At 47.5% G+C, this 17,817-nt stretch overlaps 1 protein-coding gene across 1 annotated transcript in view; it reads right to left on the bottom strand.

Moving 5' to 3' along the window:
• Positions 1–17,817, bottom strand: part of SLC24A3 (solute carrier family 24 member 3) — a 248,618-nt gene that overhangs the window by 46,020 nt on the left and 184,781 nt on the right. The window contains exons 5-7 of the mRNA XM_054985808.1: positions 17,353–17,437; positions 13,478–13,581; positions 2,195–2,269 (exon numbers count right to left, since the gene is read on the bottom strand). Coding sequence (XP_054841783.1) covers positions 2,195–2,269; positions 13,478–13,581; positions 17,353–17,437 — 264 coding nt within the window. The remainder of the gene's footprint in view (positions 1–2,194; positions 2,270–13,477; positions 13,582–17,352; positions 17,438–17,817) is intronic.

Below are 17,817 nucleotides of genomic sequence, written 5' to 3'. Positions count from 1 at the left end.
GCGGATGGCCTGGCTGTAGAAACTGGAGCCTCTGCATTTGTTTATTTATTCCCTTGGTATTTAAAAAGTTTTATCTCCTGCGTGCATAACAGCTTACAATAAGCTACACATAAACATCACCAGGTAACAATAAAAACTGAGTGAGACAACTAAGTGGTAAAAAGCCGCACAACACTCCCCAAAGCTCTAGTCCCATCTAGATGGCAAAATTCCCTGTACTGCCATGCCGTACCACAAGCCAGGACCAGTCCAGGGTCCTGCCCCCCAGCAAAACAACCCATTCCCTCCTGAGCCTGTGCCCCCACTGGCCTCGTATCCAGCCAGAAGCAGTGCAGGCCCAGGAGGGGAATGCCAACCCCCCTCTGCTGTTGCTGATGACCAGGAGTGGGCCAAGCCCTGGCCCAGCATGGGAACCGGCCTCACTGTGTCACTTGGATGGCATGGATGGGGAACCAGCCATGCCCCAAGGAATCCTGTGGGGTCGAAGAAACTTCTGAACCAGAGCCTCCATATTCATCACAGCACTGGGGATCAACTGTCTGTGCGCCGGGGACAGGTGGTGGTGATCCTGTAGCGGCCATGATGCTGGCTTCCAGATCAGAAGGGGATTCTGACTGAGTCGATTCCAGCAGATTACCCTGTGGCGCCTCTTGTTTTCCCTGTGTAGGCTGTCTGACCAGACAAAGGAGATCAGCAAGTGCTTCGTTTTTCAAGTCTGAGGTAACTAACAACTAGTGCTCTGTGCCTCATCACTCAGCTATTTATATATTTGCGGACTGAACAGACGTGGTATTAAACATGCCCCAGAACCACCCCAGCACAGCTCAAAGTTTGTCCTAAGAAATGAATGCCTCATCTTTTGAGAGCCTGAAACATTATGCCTTGGAACCGAATGACGTTGTTCCCACTGTGGGGGCTTTCTTCTGCTGCTAGCCCTTCTGCCTCTTGAAAAACGCTGACCCCGTGCATGCAGAAGGGCTACCAGCAGAGGAAGTGAACGGGGCAGTAGAGGAAAGTCTATGCAGCGGCTCGAGAGAGGCGTGAGGGGAACGATGCAGGATCCAAGTGTAGGCTTAGAGGCCACCATGTGAGAGTGGAAGAGAGAATTAATTTACTGCAGTTCCAATTGCATAAGAGCGACTATAACATCAAACACCATTTTTTTTCATTTCCGAGCAATATTATTGTATACCATGCACAAAAATCAAGTTTTTTAAAAAAATTAAGACATTACAGTCTAATCTGGAAGTGCAGTTTGATTTGATAAGACGTGACAAATGATGGGGGCAGTGAAATATACCCTGGGCAAGCAGAAATGCAAGTCTGGACACAGTCCAGTTAACTTAGTACAAGGATTAGTTCTGATAACCTACTAGTGTTTCCATTTGCTCAGGGCCAAAACCGTCAGGATTGGGTCGATGCCTGGTGGGGGACCCCTCCCCTGCCCAGCACTGACCCAATCTGGGCCATTTTCGGCCCGATCCAGGACAAAACGTGCCCAAAATGGCCGTTTTGGGCCCTTTTCAGCCTGGATTGGGGCCAAAACGGCCCTGATCGGGCCACTGCCAGGTGGGGAAACACTCCCTCGTCTGGCAGCAGCCGAATCCTGGCCATTTCAGGCCCAATCAAATCAATTATGCTAATTACACACTTCCAGTGATGACAAGGGGCATGGCATATGCTAATGAGTTATGCTAATGAGTCTCTGCAGCTCTTTTTCTACGAAATGACCCCTGGGTGCATCCATACAACATTGTGCTCTATTTGTGTTCCAATCACCCTTTCCCTATCCGTGTTATGCTCTGTCCCAGACATACTTTGCTAAGGGAAGAGCCCCGTCCCAGCCTGTAAATCATGCCATGTGGAGTAGATGTGCATTTTCAAAGGGCACCCATTGGCATCAGCCCTCATGGCCACCATTTTCTCTGCGGAGCCACTAGAAGGCTGTTTTAAAAAACAGCCATTTCTATAATGCTAAATGCTGTCACACAATACAATTTACCAAGAAACAGAAAAAGCCCTCAAAAGGCCTTCTAATGATGCAGAGGGGGAAAAAATGCAGGGAAAACAGCAGTTGATAGAGGAAAGTCAGGATAAAAGAAGTAAAGCAAAAACAGTACTCTGTTGTGAAACTCCCGCCTTTCATGTACTCTATAAAGGGTTTTTCACAGGAAAGCAAATTCTGGGCACTTACCAAAATTAGTGCAATGACAGAGAAGGTATAGTAGACGGAATCCCTCATGAGACACCACGATGAAAGCACAACCACCTGCGGAAACAAACCAGAAGCAGATGAGCAGGCCCGGTTCCGTATCGAGATTTATATGCATCTCAAGTCACAAGGAAAATCCAATAGGCTTGACATGATACATGGTCTGGGTAGAAGGAGAGAGGCAATTGCTGCAAAGGGAAGACTCTTTAATAATTTCACAACTGTTACGCGTTTCGCAGGCATCTTTGTCAGGGGGAATCTTTAGCAGTGCATAGTAGAGAACTGAAAAAAGAACCTGGGGGAAAGAATCTGCAGATAGACATAGTTCTACAGCCTGGAGTGAAAACATGGCCATTCTCTGATGTGCTAACTCTTTTACATTGGCCAAGCAGGTTCTGGAAGGTTTTGTGTTCCAGAACCTGAAGCCCAGATTTATGAAGGCCTTTTTGACACACAGGAGGGAGACCTGCAAAGGAGCGATTCCCTCGTGTGCAGATGCGTATGTGCGACCATACAAAGGAGAGCGTCCTCTTTATCCTCTTCTGGATTTCCCCAGCCGGGAGTGGAGATCAGATGCTCAGAATCCATAAGTCTCAAGTAGGTTAGCAACCTTTCCATGTCTCATTTCTTTCTTAGTCTATTTACTCTAGAGTTGAGCCTGAAGAAATAAAGCTGTATTAATTAAAAGAATACATTGCCTCAGGGCTTTTTTCTGGGAAAAGAGGTGGTGGAACTCAGTGGTGGAACTCAGAACCGCACAATGATGTCACTTTGAGTCAGCCAGAACAAGGGGGGAGTTTTTTAAAGTTTAAATTGCCCTCGGTGAAAATGGTCACATGGCTGGTGGCCCCGCCCCCTGATCTCTGAACAGAGGGGAGTTTAGATTGCCCTCTGCGGGGCCACCAGCCATGTGACCGTTTTCAAGAGGTGCCAGAACTCCGTTCCACTGTGTTCCCGCTGAAAAAAAGCCCTGCATTGCCTCGATTCCTGCCCCCATGTCTTGCTTCTGGCTCACACTATGAACATCACCTTGTTTTGACAGCTCCTCTTAACTGCCAAAATAGGGAAGGGGCAGGGAAAAGGAAGTGGAGGTGGCTAGTGAAGGGAAAGACTCCAATCCCCGCTTAACAGAAGGGCAGGGAGTTGCAAGGGAAGTCAGCTTGGAGAAGCAGGTGCCCCTCACCGAAAGAGGACTTCTGTCCTAGCTTCTGAGCAGGGATGCAGCTTTCTCACTTGCGCAAGGTTATCTAAATCAACGGTTCCCAAGCTTTTCGATATGGTGATCCACAAGTCCACATTTACTTTATATGGTGACCCATACAGGGATGGCCCAAGAAACTGAGAAAGTGCAGAGGTGGCTGCAGCATTGAGGAGATGCAGGAAGATGACAGTTGTCAGCATTGAATTGTACCTTTATGTGTAAAAAAATACACTGCTGCATTTGTATATTGTTTACTGTATCAACTCTGGGTAAGCTTTGTCACTTTATACGGGCACTAGCACTTTAAAATTACTATTGCAGTTGTATACAAATCTTGTGTTTGAGAAATTTAACCACTAGCATTTCGCACTTTAGAAATTCATCTTTGTATCCTCTTTGCATTGCTGGTTGGGTTCAGTTAAAAGATTGATAAATGCTCTCAAATACTCCGTTGATGCCTGAAGGACTATTTGCTCTCAGTGTGTTATGGTTGTGCGCGTTTTTGGAAATGATTGATTATAAACACACACTCTCAGATTAATTGCATCAACTCTTTATTGTTATACATGGTTTAATTTTGCTGTCCTAGCAAGTTATTTACGGCATATTCTTCGGTTTGCTGTTGCTTTCCGTGATTCTCTCCTCCTTGCTTTTGGCAAAGAGGTGGTGGCTCAGTGTAGTACCTCTCCCAGTAGGTAGAGGGCGGTGAGGCACCGCAGGGGGCTAGGAAAAGGGTTGGGCTGCTGAAGAAGCAGTACCAAGACACAGCCCGCACTTGCACGCCCTCTTTCTCTTCTCCTCTCGCTTTCCCATGCACTGAACAGCTCCCGCTTGCCCTCCAGCCTTCTTTCCCCTTCTTCCACGTACTATCGTAAAGGTACTAGTTGCCATAAAGCTTTTCCCTCCCTGATCTAGATCATTCCAATCAGATTCACAGATGTCACAGAAACCCTGCCTTTGGCAATAATCCTCCAGGAAAGGCCTTTGGTTGATGGCATTCCATCACTTCACTAACTCCCGTGACGGTGAGGTTGACCCTGGATCCCCGCCCACGGTCTCCGAAAACATAGCCAGTAGGAGAGACTTTGGCTGCGGAGGCCACCCTTGGCCTTCCGTCACTGGCTAAGAAAGGCTCACACTGCTGGTAGCAGGTCACCGTTGCTAGGGCAGGCGTGGGACACCGTGCCTGCCTCGGCGAGTCGGCCTTGCCAGCCTGCATGGTTGTCGTCAGCATGGCTGAGGCTACCATTGCTGTGGCTGCTGTCAAGGCCAGCCAGTGATGTCATTGACTGGTGCACTGCTGGGCTTTGCTGAGGCCAGCAACATTAAGCGAGACTCTTCTGCCCCGACTCTGGCCTCTTGATGCCAGCTGGCCCCTGGTTAGGTGAGCGTGGGGCAGCATGTTCCTTGTTGACCCCTTGTTGACTCCTGAGTCCCAGCAAGGTGGGGATGTGGACTCCTGGCACAGAGAGTCGAGTCCAGACTGGTCACTTGCTGCCAGCCCGGGACAGCCAGGTCCAAGGCTACTTTTACCACTTGTTTTATTACAGAAAAATCAGCAACGGCACAACATCTCATACTGTACCAGAGGCTACGTGTAAGCTTGTTCAACTAGTGTTATGGACAATAGCTAACACATCCAAAGCCATTTACAAGGGTGGAATCTCATATGAACTAACAGAGGGCAAAAGCAGGGCCAACTGGGATTACTTTTTGTCACCAGTCTGTGTATGCACAGGAACGAAAAAGTTCAACACTACTCACAACAGAGGAATGGTCGATGAAGATGATGGAATTGGCAGCGACAGCTAAGCTTACTTCTTTGATTAGAGAAAAGACATTGTCTACATTTATTGTTACCTGGAAACCCTTCATAGATTTTTTGCAGGAAATTGGGGGGGGGGGGGGAATGAACGAATGACTTGTGGATTTGATGATTAAGGGGGGAGGAGAAAGTGGATTAAAAAAAAGGGAGAGACTTAAAGTTTGTGATCATAGAATGGCCGTTTCCACACGGCTTACCTTTGCTCGTAACGACCCGTAAGATTGCGCAAAAAACGTGGAAGATCGAGAAAACACGATCTTCCACGTTTTTTGCACAATCTTACGGGTTGTTACGAGCAAAGGTAAGCCATGTGGAAACAGCCAATAAGTGGAAGCTATTCTCCTTGTAAATTTATTTTTTAGTCTTCAAATTGTTAGACCGCCTCCCCCTTGAAATGGGGCCGGACACAGTTTGCAGCATAGAACGCTTTCCTTGTCCACTTAGGTGGTGGCAGCCCGTGCCCGTTTTCTTGGCCGTTTCCTCTTTAACAGCTCCGGGGGGGGGGGGGGGAGAGGACAAGCTGCCAGGCGATGCTGTCCAGGGCCATTTCCAGACGGCTTACCGTCTGGAATCGCGTTTTCCCCGCACCGTGGCGCGATGTTCCGGGGGCCGGTAAGCCGTCTGGAAACGGCCCAGTTAAGGCCCTGGAGGAGTTTCCCCTCCCGTTCCTTCTGCTACAAGCATCTTAAGATGGTGACATATTTTAAAGACCAACTGCTTTGTAGCATCAGCCTGTTACCTGAAATAAAGGCTGTTAGGAAATCTGACTCCTGTATACGGAGTGAATTAGAAAAAAGGAACCAGCTGGTTGAAAAGTGGGCACTTCTCTTCTGCACATTTAGTTTCAGAAAAGCTCCAAACGTGAAAACGGAGCACCATAAGTTGTGGTAGAGGCAGGGTTGTTGATGGACCGTCCTCCTGCTCCGGCAACTGTGTGCTGTGCTCTTTGAGCACTGCTTCAGCAGTTGTCAGGATGGGGCCACAGAAGTGTTCTCCGTTCTTGGTTTGTGTAGCCACCAAGTCTCCTACAGACAAGATGGCAGTGATGCTGGTTGGGAAGGTGAAAATATGGAAGGACATTGGGCTTTCCACTTTCATAGGGATTCTGTTGATCCTGTCAAGAATCCAGGGGTGGTGGTGGTGGTAGTAGTAACAACAACAACAACATTCAATTTATATGCTGCCCTTCAGGATGACTTAACACCCACTCAGAGCAGTTACAAAGTAGTCATTATTATCCCTACAACAACAACCACCCTGTGAGGTGGGTGGGGCTGAGAGAGCTCCGAGAGAGCTGTGACTGACTCAAGGTCACCCAGCTGGCTTCAGGTGGAGGAGTGGGGAATCAAACCCAGTTCTCCAGATTAGAGTCCCACGCTCTTAACCACTACACCAAACTTGTTCCGTTTTAATACTGGATCCAGCACTGCTGCTAGAGAAGCAAGTTAATGCAGCTTCAAAAAACGCCTTCTCCAAACTTAGTTTAAGCTGGAAGATGGTCCCCTACCTTAATGCGGCTGATCTGGCCACCTGGATCCATGCCCCAGTAGCACTGAGACTAAACTACTGTAATGCACTCTACACGAGCCTTCCCTCGAAATAAACTTGGAGACTTCAGCTAGTACAGGATGCCACAGCTTGATTATTATCAGGAGCAGGGCTTTTTTTCAGGGGGAATGCGGGGGAACGGAGTTCCGGCACCTCTTGAAAATGGTCACATGGCTGGTGGCCCCGCCCCCTGATCTCTGGACAGAGGGGAGTTGAGATTACCCTCTGCGCCGCTGCGCGGAGAGCAATCTCAACTCCCCTCTGTCTGGAGATCAGGGGGCAGAGCCACTGGCTATGTGACCATTTTCAAGAGGGTGATTTAAACTTTAAAAAACTCCCTCCTTGTTCCAGCTGACTCAAAGTGATGTCACTGTGCGGTCCTGAGTTCCACCGCTGAGTTCCACCACCTCTTTTCCCAGAAAAAAAACCCTGATCAGGAGCTAGGCGAAACATGCATATTATTTCCATTATGTAGTCAATTGGGCTCCCATCAGCTATTGAGCTCAGTTCAAAGTTTCGTCTCAAAGTTTCGCCTGTCACACAAAGTTTCTCCTTGGTCCCTCATACCCACAGGACTGCCTCTCTCCCTGTGCCCTGCCTCAGCAGCTTTACTTACCTGAACAGGGCCTTCTGCAGGTGCCACCATACACATGAGCAAAATCAACAGCTGCCTATACACAGCCACTCTCTGTGGTAGCCCCCACTTCACGGAATGGCCTACCTGAAGAGGTCAAGAAAGCTCCTGCTCTTCGGGCTTTCGGCAAACTATTCAAAACTGAATTATTCAGGAAGGCTTTTTTACAGGTAATAATACTGTGCTGAAAGGAAATGGTTCTGAAGGATGCATTGGAAAGGGATAGGAGCTGTAGGCTATACTACTGCGTGCTGTCTCTTGCTGTAATAATGCAAACAAACAACATAACAGCTCCATTTGCTTAAGTTCCACTTTCCTCATACAAAGCTCTAGAGCAGAGGTCCCTAGCATGGTCCAGGTGGGCAATATGGCCTCTGCCAAAACCTTTCCTGGCACCCAACAACTGTTTTTTGAGGGTGAGTGGGATCAGGTGTGCCTCTTGCCCAGCATGGATTCTGATCAGTCACTGAAGATATGATAGGCTGTGCAGATTAAAATAATATTGTTTTAACAGTAGCTGCTGCCACAGTGTTGGCCTGGCTTTATTCTCCGTCTTCTTTCCCAGTGTATTTTTAAAAATTATCCTTCTTGTGTCCCCTGCACTTGGGCTTCCTCTGTATCTGCGGCTGGCTCTGCTTACCATGGTGGCCATTCTGTGGTTGCGCCTAACATCCTCTGCCAGAATTCCAAAGGTACCGACAGGCTTTAAAATGCTGGGGATCCCTACAGTGTCATGTGCTGCATCACGTCACTGCTAGTAAAAAAAACCCAGAAGAGACATAAGGTAGCTGTAGTAATTTCTAGAAACTCCATGGTTTTACGCTGTAGTATAAGGTGTAAAAGAGTCCTGTCTTGAGCAGAAGGAACCTCACACGTTCAGAGGCACCACTGACAGCCCCCACAGTATCTGGGAGGAGGGGAAGGGTGCGAAGCCCTCAAGCTCTCTGAAGGAGAAAGCCCTAGTAGATTCTGAGTATTTTTTAATATTAAGTGACATCTTGAAAGTTTCGTGTGTGGTGGATGATCTCTGCCGTTCTGAGCATTCTACGAGCCACTGCAGGGGGCTGTTGAGAATTCTCTGATGGAGCAGCACAAGGGGATTTTCTTTTCCCAAATGGGGACTGCAAGAGGGAAGACTGGTGGCTGGTAGCTTCATCTTGAGGGTACAGATGCTCACGCACAGGGCTTTTTTTCTGGGAAAAGGGCTGGTGGAACTCAGTGGGTTGCCCTCGGAGAAAATGGTCACATGGCTGGTGGCCCCGCCCCCTGATCTCCAGACAGAGGGGAGTTGAGATTGCCCTCTGAGGACAATGCATAGACCTGCCTTTGAGAAGAAGTCAGGTTAGTGTAATTCAGGGCTTTTTTTCAGGGGGAACGCAGGGGAACGGAGTTCCGGAACCTCTTGAAAATGGTCACATGGCTGGTGGCCCCGCCCCCTGATCTCCAGACAGAGGGGAGTTGAGATTGCCCTCTGCGCCTCCGAGCAGCGCAGAGGGCAATCTGAACCCCCCTCTGTCTGGAGATCAGAGGGCGGGGCCATGTGACCGTTTTCTCCGAGGGCAACCCACCGAGTTCTACCACCTCTTTCCCCAGAAAAAAAGCCCTGGTGTAATTAACTGTCTATTTCCATGCCCAAAATAAATCACCCGTCTCTGAGATTAGGGCATGCTGACTGGAAAACTGGTCTTGTGTAATTCCTGTGATTATGACTGTTTGGTCATAACAGATCAGCGGACAGATGGCCTGTATGAGATCAAAAGCCGGCTTCCTTGAGCTCTTTTCCTTTCTGTGCGGCCCGATTACCGTCCCTGTGAGTTTTATGTAAGAATTCCAATGCCATTGGCAATGCGGCTGCTTTATTAACCGGTTATGTGACTCTTCACACACACACACCAAACAGGGCCAAGCCAGAGAGATGGCTTCAGGGGAAACAAAGCCTCAGTTTAGAGGTGGAAACACGCATCATATTTAAAGAGAAGTCATTAGGAGGTTCTTGACCCACAGCATTTTCCCTAGCTTTGCAATCGGCACAACAGGTGTCCATTCGTTCCCCTCAAAGGCTGGGTCACATGCTTGTCCCTCCCTGTGCCACCCATCTATCGCCCCCTCCTTTGTTGAAGCTCCACATTCCTCTCTATTCAAGTATGCATTCCTTCATCCCCTCATTAAAACAACAGAAATGCAAAATGCATGCAATGCTGTTCTTGGGTTTGGAGAGGAGACGGAAACCCCGAGGATGCCGGAAGTCTGAGCTGTCATGGCCAGTTTTTGCTGCAGAGTTGTAGAACCAGCCTTTTCAGTGCTTGGCTGCAGAGAGAGCAAGGCAAGGCAATTTAAACCGCATACTGATGAGCTCTGCGTCTACTGCCTCCTCTAACACGAGTACCTGGCTCCAGGGTGACAACTGAGTGTTGCCTTTTCCTCTCACTGCAGGTGAGCTGTCTGCCTGGTTTACTGTTCTCTCTGAAAGAGTTCACATGCTTATCTCCCATTAAAAGGTTCCTAGAGACATTATTCTTTTAAAGGGCTCTTTCCCCCCTGTTGTCTGAGCACTTTGAAAATCTGAAAGGAAGGGGAAAGGACTTCATGACCGACGGAAGGGTGGGCCTTGCAGCACTGGGCACAGGCATACTTTGAGGAAGGGTATCCCTCCTAAAGTGGAGAGGTTAAGATTAATGAATACGCCTCAATGGCCAAATTGACTACCTACTTACATAACAGACCGATAACTGAGTTCTGGAAAAAAATGAGGGATCTCTCTGATTACTTAGGCAAAACTAACTGATATAGAAGCTTAGAGGGAAGGAGGGAAAGAGTGAGAAGGAGAAATGCCATGTATCTAGGCTTAGGGAAGTCAAATACGCAATGTTTTGTTTATCGGGTCAAAGAAGCTTAAATGCATTGCTTGTTTTACTCTCAAAACTATTATAACTGTACTGTTTATATACTTATTGGTTGTACAAGATTGTGTAAGTTTCAGTTTAATGGCTAATTTAGAATTTGCATAACCTTTATACTATGCGCTTACTATATTTTTTCTTTTAAATAAAATTCCTTTTTTAAAAAAGGAGAAAGTGTAATGAAGCGTGGCAATGGATACCAGGACTGGCCAATCTGCCCTGTGCCCAAATGGCACCTTCTTCAGGCACAGAAATAGATTCCCCCTGAACCCCGCCCTACGGAGAAGATCTTGAGCATGTCACAAATATTGTGAGCCCAGTTCCACAGCTGGAACAGCCTTAAGCTGAACATATTACGTTCACTGTCCAACTTTTTTTGCAAGACATCAACAGCATTATTATTATTGTCGTTGTTGTTACTGTTATTATTACTGTTACTATTTCGATTTATAAACCGCCCATCCTCAGGGGATCTAATCCTAAATAGATCCTAAACAGAGTTACGTCTTTCTAAGTCCGCTGCAGTGAATGGGCTTAGAAGGACATAAGTGTGCTTGAGGTGGCACTGTGGTGGGGCTTCAGGTCTCTGTCTTGTGGCAACTTCTCTGAACTGCTTTTTATTTCTAACAATGCATAAAAGCGCATAGAGCTTTTTAACAATGACATTACCGATCTTGGTTTGATGCAGAGAATGAGCAAACTCGGCACTGAAACAAGAGCTTTTTTTCAGCTGGAATGCGGTGGAACGGAGTTCCGGCGCCTCTTGAAAATGGTCACATGGCCGGTGGCCCCGCCCCCTGATCTCCAGACAGAGGGGAGTTTAGATTGCTCTCTGCTGGAGCGGCACGGAGGGCAATCTAAACTCCCCTCTGTCTGGAGATCAGGGGGCGGGGCCACCGGCCATGTGACCATTTTCGCCGAGGGCGATTTAAACTTAAAAATACTCCTCCCTTGTTCCAGCTGACCCAAAGTGACATCATTGTGCGGTCTTGAGTTCCACTACCTCTTTTCCCAGAAAAAAAGCCCTGACTGAAACAAAGATGGCATGTGGTCTCCAAAATTACAAACATACAAAATACAGTACAACTTCATGATCACCCCCCTCAAGAAAATTCATACAGCTTAAACCCACTGAAAATTCCCCAAATATTACAAACATACAAAATACAGTACAACTTCATGATCACCCCCCTCAAGAAAATTCATACAGCTTAAACCCCACTGAAAATTCCCCAAATAAGACAGCCTCACAGGGCTTCCTAAAAGCTTCTATGGCTGGTACCCCCCTTACCTCCTCAGGGTGGCCAAAGCGGGAGCCACTCCAAGGGAAGGAATGGACCACACAGTAGAGCACTGAACTTGGAACACAGGGAGAGGCAGGGCTTTGGAGGCTGTGACCAGCTGGTTGAAACAGAGCAGACTGAGACTGAGTCCTATGAAGACAGAGGTCCTTTACCTGGGCCATGGGCTGACAAGTTCTGAGATCTGACTTCCAACTCTTGATGGGGCAGCGCTGGTGCCTGTGCCAGTGGCAAGGAGTTTGGGTTGGAAGCTCAGGTCACCACAGTTGCAAACCTGCATTCTTCCATCTTTATCAAATTAGGCAACCTGCTCCTTACCTCTCAGCCCACAACCGAGCTATGGTAATCCATGCACGTCCAGGTTGGACTACTGCAACTTGCTCTACACGGGGTTGCCCTTGGGTCTGCTCCAGACGTTATAACTGGTCCAGAATGCAGCGGCGTGTATTCTGACCGGGACTCCATTCTGGTCACATGTAACACCAGTTCTGTGCCAGCTGCACTGGCTCCCAGGGGAATTACGGATCAGGTTCAAGGTCTTGGTTTTAACCTTTAAAGCCCTTAGTGGACTGGGACCAGCGTACCTGCAAGACAGCCTCTCACCATATGTTCCCTGGAGGCTGCTCCGTTCCGCAGATAAACATCTACTGGTGATTCCTGGCCCTGAGGAGATTTGCCTTGCCTCAGCCAGGGCCAGGGCCTTTTTGGTCCTGGCCCCAACCCTGGTGGCACTCACTGTCTGTGGAAACCTGGGCCCAGCTGGATTTACTCTCTTTCCACTGGGCCTGCAAGACAAGAGATGTTCCACCAGGCATATGGGGGTTGAGGTGGGTGAGCCAAAAAACTGCCCCCCCAGACTGGTTTCATCTGGCAGCTGGCCACCCTGCCCCATGGATCTGTTTTCATGTTTGGTGGACATGCAATATGAGCGCAACTGTCTTATATAGATTTTATTGAACTGACTGCTATGTGCTGAACTGTGAACTGACTGATTTATGCTGCCTTGTGTTTACTGTATTTATGACTGTCTGTGATTCACTCTGAGCCCACTTGCGGGGAGAGCGGAATATAAATTGAATACAATAAAAAATAAAAATTTGAGAAACAATGGCTGCGAAGGGCTTTAAACATCATAACTCACACTTTGAATTGAGCTCAGGAACAAACTGACAACTGATGTAGGTGTTTTAAAATAGGCAAGGTTTGTTCTCATCAGCAAGCCCCTGACATTAATCAGGCAGCCACATTCTGAACCCCCTGCAGTTTCTGGGATGTCTTCAAGGACCGCCAAATGCATCGCATGTTACAGTAATCCAGCTGTGAGGTTACAAAACCATGCATCCACACGGCCAGGCCAGCTGAGCTTAAAATTTTGCCAGGAACTCACAAAATGGCCTTAAGCAAGCCACTTTTCTCTCAGCATTAAACTAATAATACTAATAATACTAATAATACTAATAATACTTATTATTATTATTATTATTATTCAGGACAACTTAACAACCACTCAGTGGTTTACGAAGTATGTTATTATTATCCCCACAACAATCACCCTATGAGGTGGGTCGGGCTGAGAGAGCTCTGAGAGAGCTGTGATTGACCCAAGGTCACCCAGCCGGCTTCAAGTGGAGGAGTGGGGAATCAAACCCGGTTCTCCAGATCAGAGTCACTTTTAACCACTACACCAAACTGGCTCTCGATAATATTGTGCTCATTTACAAGATTGTTTTAAATTAGGCAAGGGAGGGGCGTACTAAAACTCAACTATGCGGGTATAATAATAATGACCCATCTCATCATTGCGAGACAACCAAACATCCTAAATTCATCACTACCAGAGCTATTCTTGATCTTACCTGTCCCGCAAAGAGGCCGCACACCCCAATTATGCAGAGAATGTTGAATACAGCTGAGCCGACTATGGTTCCGACACCAACATCTCCCTTTGTGATAAACACACCTGAGAAGGGGGAAAACAGGCATTCAGATCCCACAGAACGGGCCGAAGGCGTTAGCCAAAGACTGGCGGGATATCTGACTGCAAGCCATAACTGTTGGCCCCCTTCAATGGGGCTGCTGGACCAGGTCCTATGACATTATACCACAGTGGGTCTGTAACGATGGAAGCAGAGGAAATGTAATGTGCCTAAAAGGAAGCAAACACCCAGGTGACCTCTGTGTGGGCAAAGAAAGGAATATAACCATATACCTTATGGCAGGAGGCATAACAGAAAGGCATAGAAGAAGAAATGTACTCCAAGATCTTTCATCACCTCTTTGCCACACACATTGGTCTACCAAGACATCAGATGTGATGGCGGAATCCAGAGCTCGTAGAACAGGAAGGCGGTGGGTGTTCATTTTATTTCAAAAGGAAGGCTGGGGGGGTGTTAATTTTAATGCTCCTTCACGTTTTAAAAAAATAATCATGGCAAATAATAAAAAATAGCACATCAGAAAGAAACGTCTTAGGCCAGCCTGTTTGCTACAGTGTTAATTTTCCACTTGCAGGGAGATTTTTTTTTTAAACTTAGGAAAGGACTGAACATCAGCTTCAAGTGTTTCTGTTCATTTTACCAACGGAGGACTCTGCAGCATTATTAACAAATTTATTTTGTATTTATTTACTTATTTATTCATTTGTACTTTGTCCTTCAATGGGGACCCAAAATGCTTACATCACCCTCCTCTCTTCCCTTTTATCCTCACAACAACCCTGTGAGGTAGGTTAGACAGACAGTGGTGACTGGCCCCAGGTTGCCTGGTTCCCCCAGATCCCAGCCTGACACTCTAACCCCTACATCACACCGGCCAGAATGTTCCTCATAATGTTGCGGCATCTGGTAGTTTCAGGTCACGTTAAACAGGATCGCACTCCCAATCCAGATTCACCTGCAATGACCTCTACTTCCCTGTGCGCATAAAAGAGGGCATGAAAATGAAACTGCAGACAGAAGACACTTGTTAAAAATCACGAATGGTGTAACTAATCTGAATGACACAAACATGCATTTCGCATTCTCCACAGAAAATTCATTTCCCAGGAACAGAGGTCCTGATCTGGCATGGATCTAAGCACACGTGTCAGGGTTTGGTGCCGCTGACCGTTCCCGTGACTCGGTCAATCATTACTGGGTACATTGACCCAACTACAGATTTCACCACAGCCTGTGAAACATTGGCGCTACCTCACCCTGGAAGGTTGGGCTGGCAAAGAGCCCTTCGCAAACGCCTGGAGCTCTGGCCACAGCAAAAGCCTAGCAGCTGTGAGCGCTGCCATAGGCTCCTGGCCCCTTTTGTCTCACAGCCAGAAGTAATGCTCACCAACTGAAGCCACATCAAGAGAAGGCCATTCTAGGAGCCAAAGCACACAGCCGTGAGGCGGGTCTGGGGTCTTCTGACTTGACTCACATTCCCTACAGCTAGATGGCAGCTGCAGGGAAAACTTATTTTCCAAGCACAGCAGGGCCTGCTTTGGACAGTTAGAGTGGTCCCTCAGTGGAGCAGGCTTCCTCGGGAGGTGGTGGTCTCTCCTTCTTGGGAGGTTTCTAAGCAGAGGCTAGATGGCCATCTGGCAGCAATGCTGATTCTGTGAACCCGGGCAGATCACGAGAGGGAGGGCAGAAGGGGCTGCATCAGTGCTTAGTTCTTGTGGCTCCTTCTTACATGCCCAGGGTTAGGCCAATTGCAACCTTGGGGTCAGGTAGCAATTTTCCTCAGGCCAGTTTGGCTAGGGATTCTGATGGTGTTTTGCCATCTTCTGGGCATGGAGTAAGGGTCATTGTGTTTGGGGGGGGGAGTTATTTGTGAATTTCCTGCATTGCGCGGTGGGTTGGACTAGATAAGCCTAGAGGTCCCTTCCAACCCCATGATTCTATGATTCTACAGGGGCAGGAGGGGCTTCTCTCTTCCTCATGTTGTTTTCCCGCACCTCAAAATAGACTAATCTAAGCTAAATAGTTAAACTAATAAGTTAATATATCAGATACTGTGAGGTTGAATATAATGCTGAATACAAAATGTTTAAAGTCCCACCTTGTTCTGAATCCCCACCACCCCCGCGAAAAAAAAATCCTTAAAATATGTTACTGGATACTCCATCTAGAAATATTACAGGGTTTTTTTCCCTTAAAAAAAATAATAATGGATTAATTGAGGGAGAGGAGTAATAGTATGATATTCAGCTATGTTATATATTCTGCTTACACTTATGCAACCTCTATTATTATATATTCTTTATATTCTTTTTGTTGTAGTTTAATCCATTTTGTAAAAGATTCTATGCATGTTCTATTGTTATTTCTACTTTTTTCCCTCAAATAAAATTTTAAAAAGCAAAAAACAGACAAGCAAATTTAAAGGAAAACAGCATAGGGGGAGGGGAAGCCAGGTGCTCTTCCTTGTCCTATGCCATGGTCCCAATCCAAACTGGTCCTGCAGCGCTTGGAAAATACCTTTGCCCAAGGCTTTTTTTCTGGGAATAGAAGTGGTGGAACTCCAGTGGGTTGCCCTCAAAGAAAATGGTCACATGGCCGGTGGCCCCGCCCCCTGATCTCCAGACAGAGGGGAGTTGAGATTGCCCTCCGCGCCGCTCAGCGGCGCGGAGGGCAATCTCAACTCCCCTCTGTCTGGAGATCAGGGGGCGGGGCCACCGGCCATGTGACCATTTTCAAGAAGTTCCGGAACGCCGTTCCCCCGCCTTCCTGCTGAAAAAAAGCCCTGCCTTTGCCCACAGCTGTTATCTGCCTGCAGGGCATGTGTTTTGGGTCTGGAGAACCTTGACCTGACCCAAGGCCAACTGTGTTGTATACTTTGGCCTTAGGTGAGATGCTGCGAGTGACTATTGTCACGCAGATTTACAGTGTCAATAATAGTACTCTGTATGTTGCCTGCATGTCTATCCTCTTGGGGCATGGTATTTTCAGGTTGGGAAAACAGCATTCCTGATGATAATCAGGCCCTACTAAAGTCAGAATTCTTGGGGGCTCCTAATGTGAAAATCCCAGCATTACATCTAGCTTGGGGCTCTCATCCTTTAGCTCCAGAGTCACAAGGCAGCATCCTCCAAGGGATTTCAACTCAGCTTTGCACAGGGTGGATGGCTTGCCACTGCAATGAAATCCCTCTGCTACTGTGACTTGTGATGGCTCCTCAAGACCTCACGCAGAGGCCCTTCTAAGCCTGGCTTCCTGAAATCCAGGAACTTCATCCCTGTGTCTAATGAGAGCTCACTGTGTGGTTGATTCTCCCACGTTCATGATTTGGGCCACGGGTCTTGCCAAATTCCAGTCCCAATGGATGACAGTATCCTTGCTTGCAGGAGTGTCCAAAACTCTTCTGCTACCTTTATAAATCTGCCCGATTGTTAAGAAATTCTTCAGAAGGCAGCTCTGGTGATCCCACCCTCAGAGGCAAGGCAACTGCTTACCAGAAAACACAGCATTCTACCTTGGGAAGCCTTTCCCCCGCGCCCATCCACCTGGCACTGACATCGCTGGACGTTTAGCAGATCTCTCCCTGGCCTTAGGAATTTTTTAGCTTGTTTTCATTGTGTGTTAGTCTCTTATAGTTTACATTGTATTTTCCAAAGTGTCTATTAGTCAGCTTTCTAAATTTATATATCAAGGCGACTCCTCTGTTGAGTCTTTGCTGGAGAGTAACTGTACAAATAGATATACTTGCACTTAAAGCTTTTCCAAATGGCATCAAGACGCGAGTGATTTTTAGTTACCTATAACAGAAGTAAACAGTTCTGGAGCAGAGCTGCCGGCTGCCATGAACGTCGCCCCTGCAACATCTTCGCTGAGGTGCAAACGCTGTGGAGGACAAGAGGGAGAGTGTCTTTAGTGGAAGCAAAACAGACCAGGCCTCCAATCTACGAATGGATCTCAGAATCAGAGGATGTGTGTGGCATTGGGGGCTGCAGCAAAACCCTCTCTCTACCCCCTCCCCCAGGTATTGCAACGTCATCCCAAAGCAGGAGGATATTTGGAGGAGAGACGTCTGGAGGGTGCAGCGTAAGAGCTTCATCAATGTCTCTGTAATAGACTAAAATAGTGACCCCCTCTGAATTCAGAACACTTTTTGACATCACAGTGGCATTTTGCAGCTGTTCCTGAACAGCCCCATCTCATACCATCTAGCAACACCCTGTATACAGGAAGTTCAGAACTGGCCAATAACATGATGTCATTGT

Source organism: Eublepharis macularius, chromosome 7, assembly GCF_028583425.1.
Source record: "Eublepharis macularius isolate TG4126 chromosome 7, MPM_Emac_v1.0, whole genome shotgun sequence".
Classification (NCBI taxonomy): domain Eukaryota; kingdom Metazoa; phylum Chordata; class Lepidosauria; order Squamata; family Eublepharidae; genus Eublepharis; species Eublepharis macularius.
Note: the sequence above shows the minus strand (reverse complement) of the source record. Positions and strands in the feature narration are given on the sequence as shown.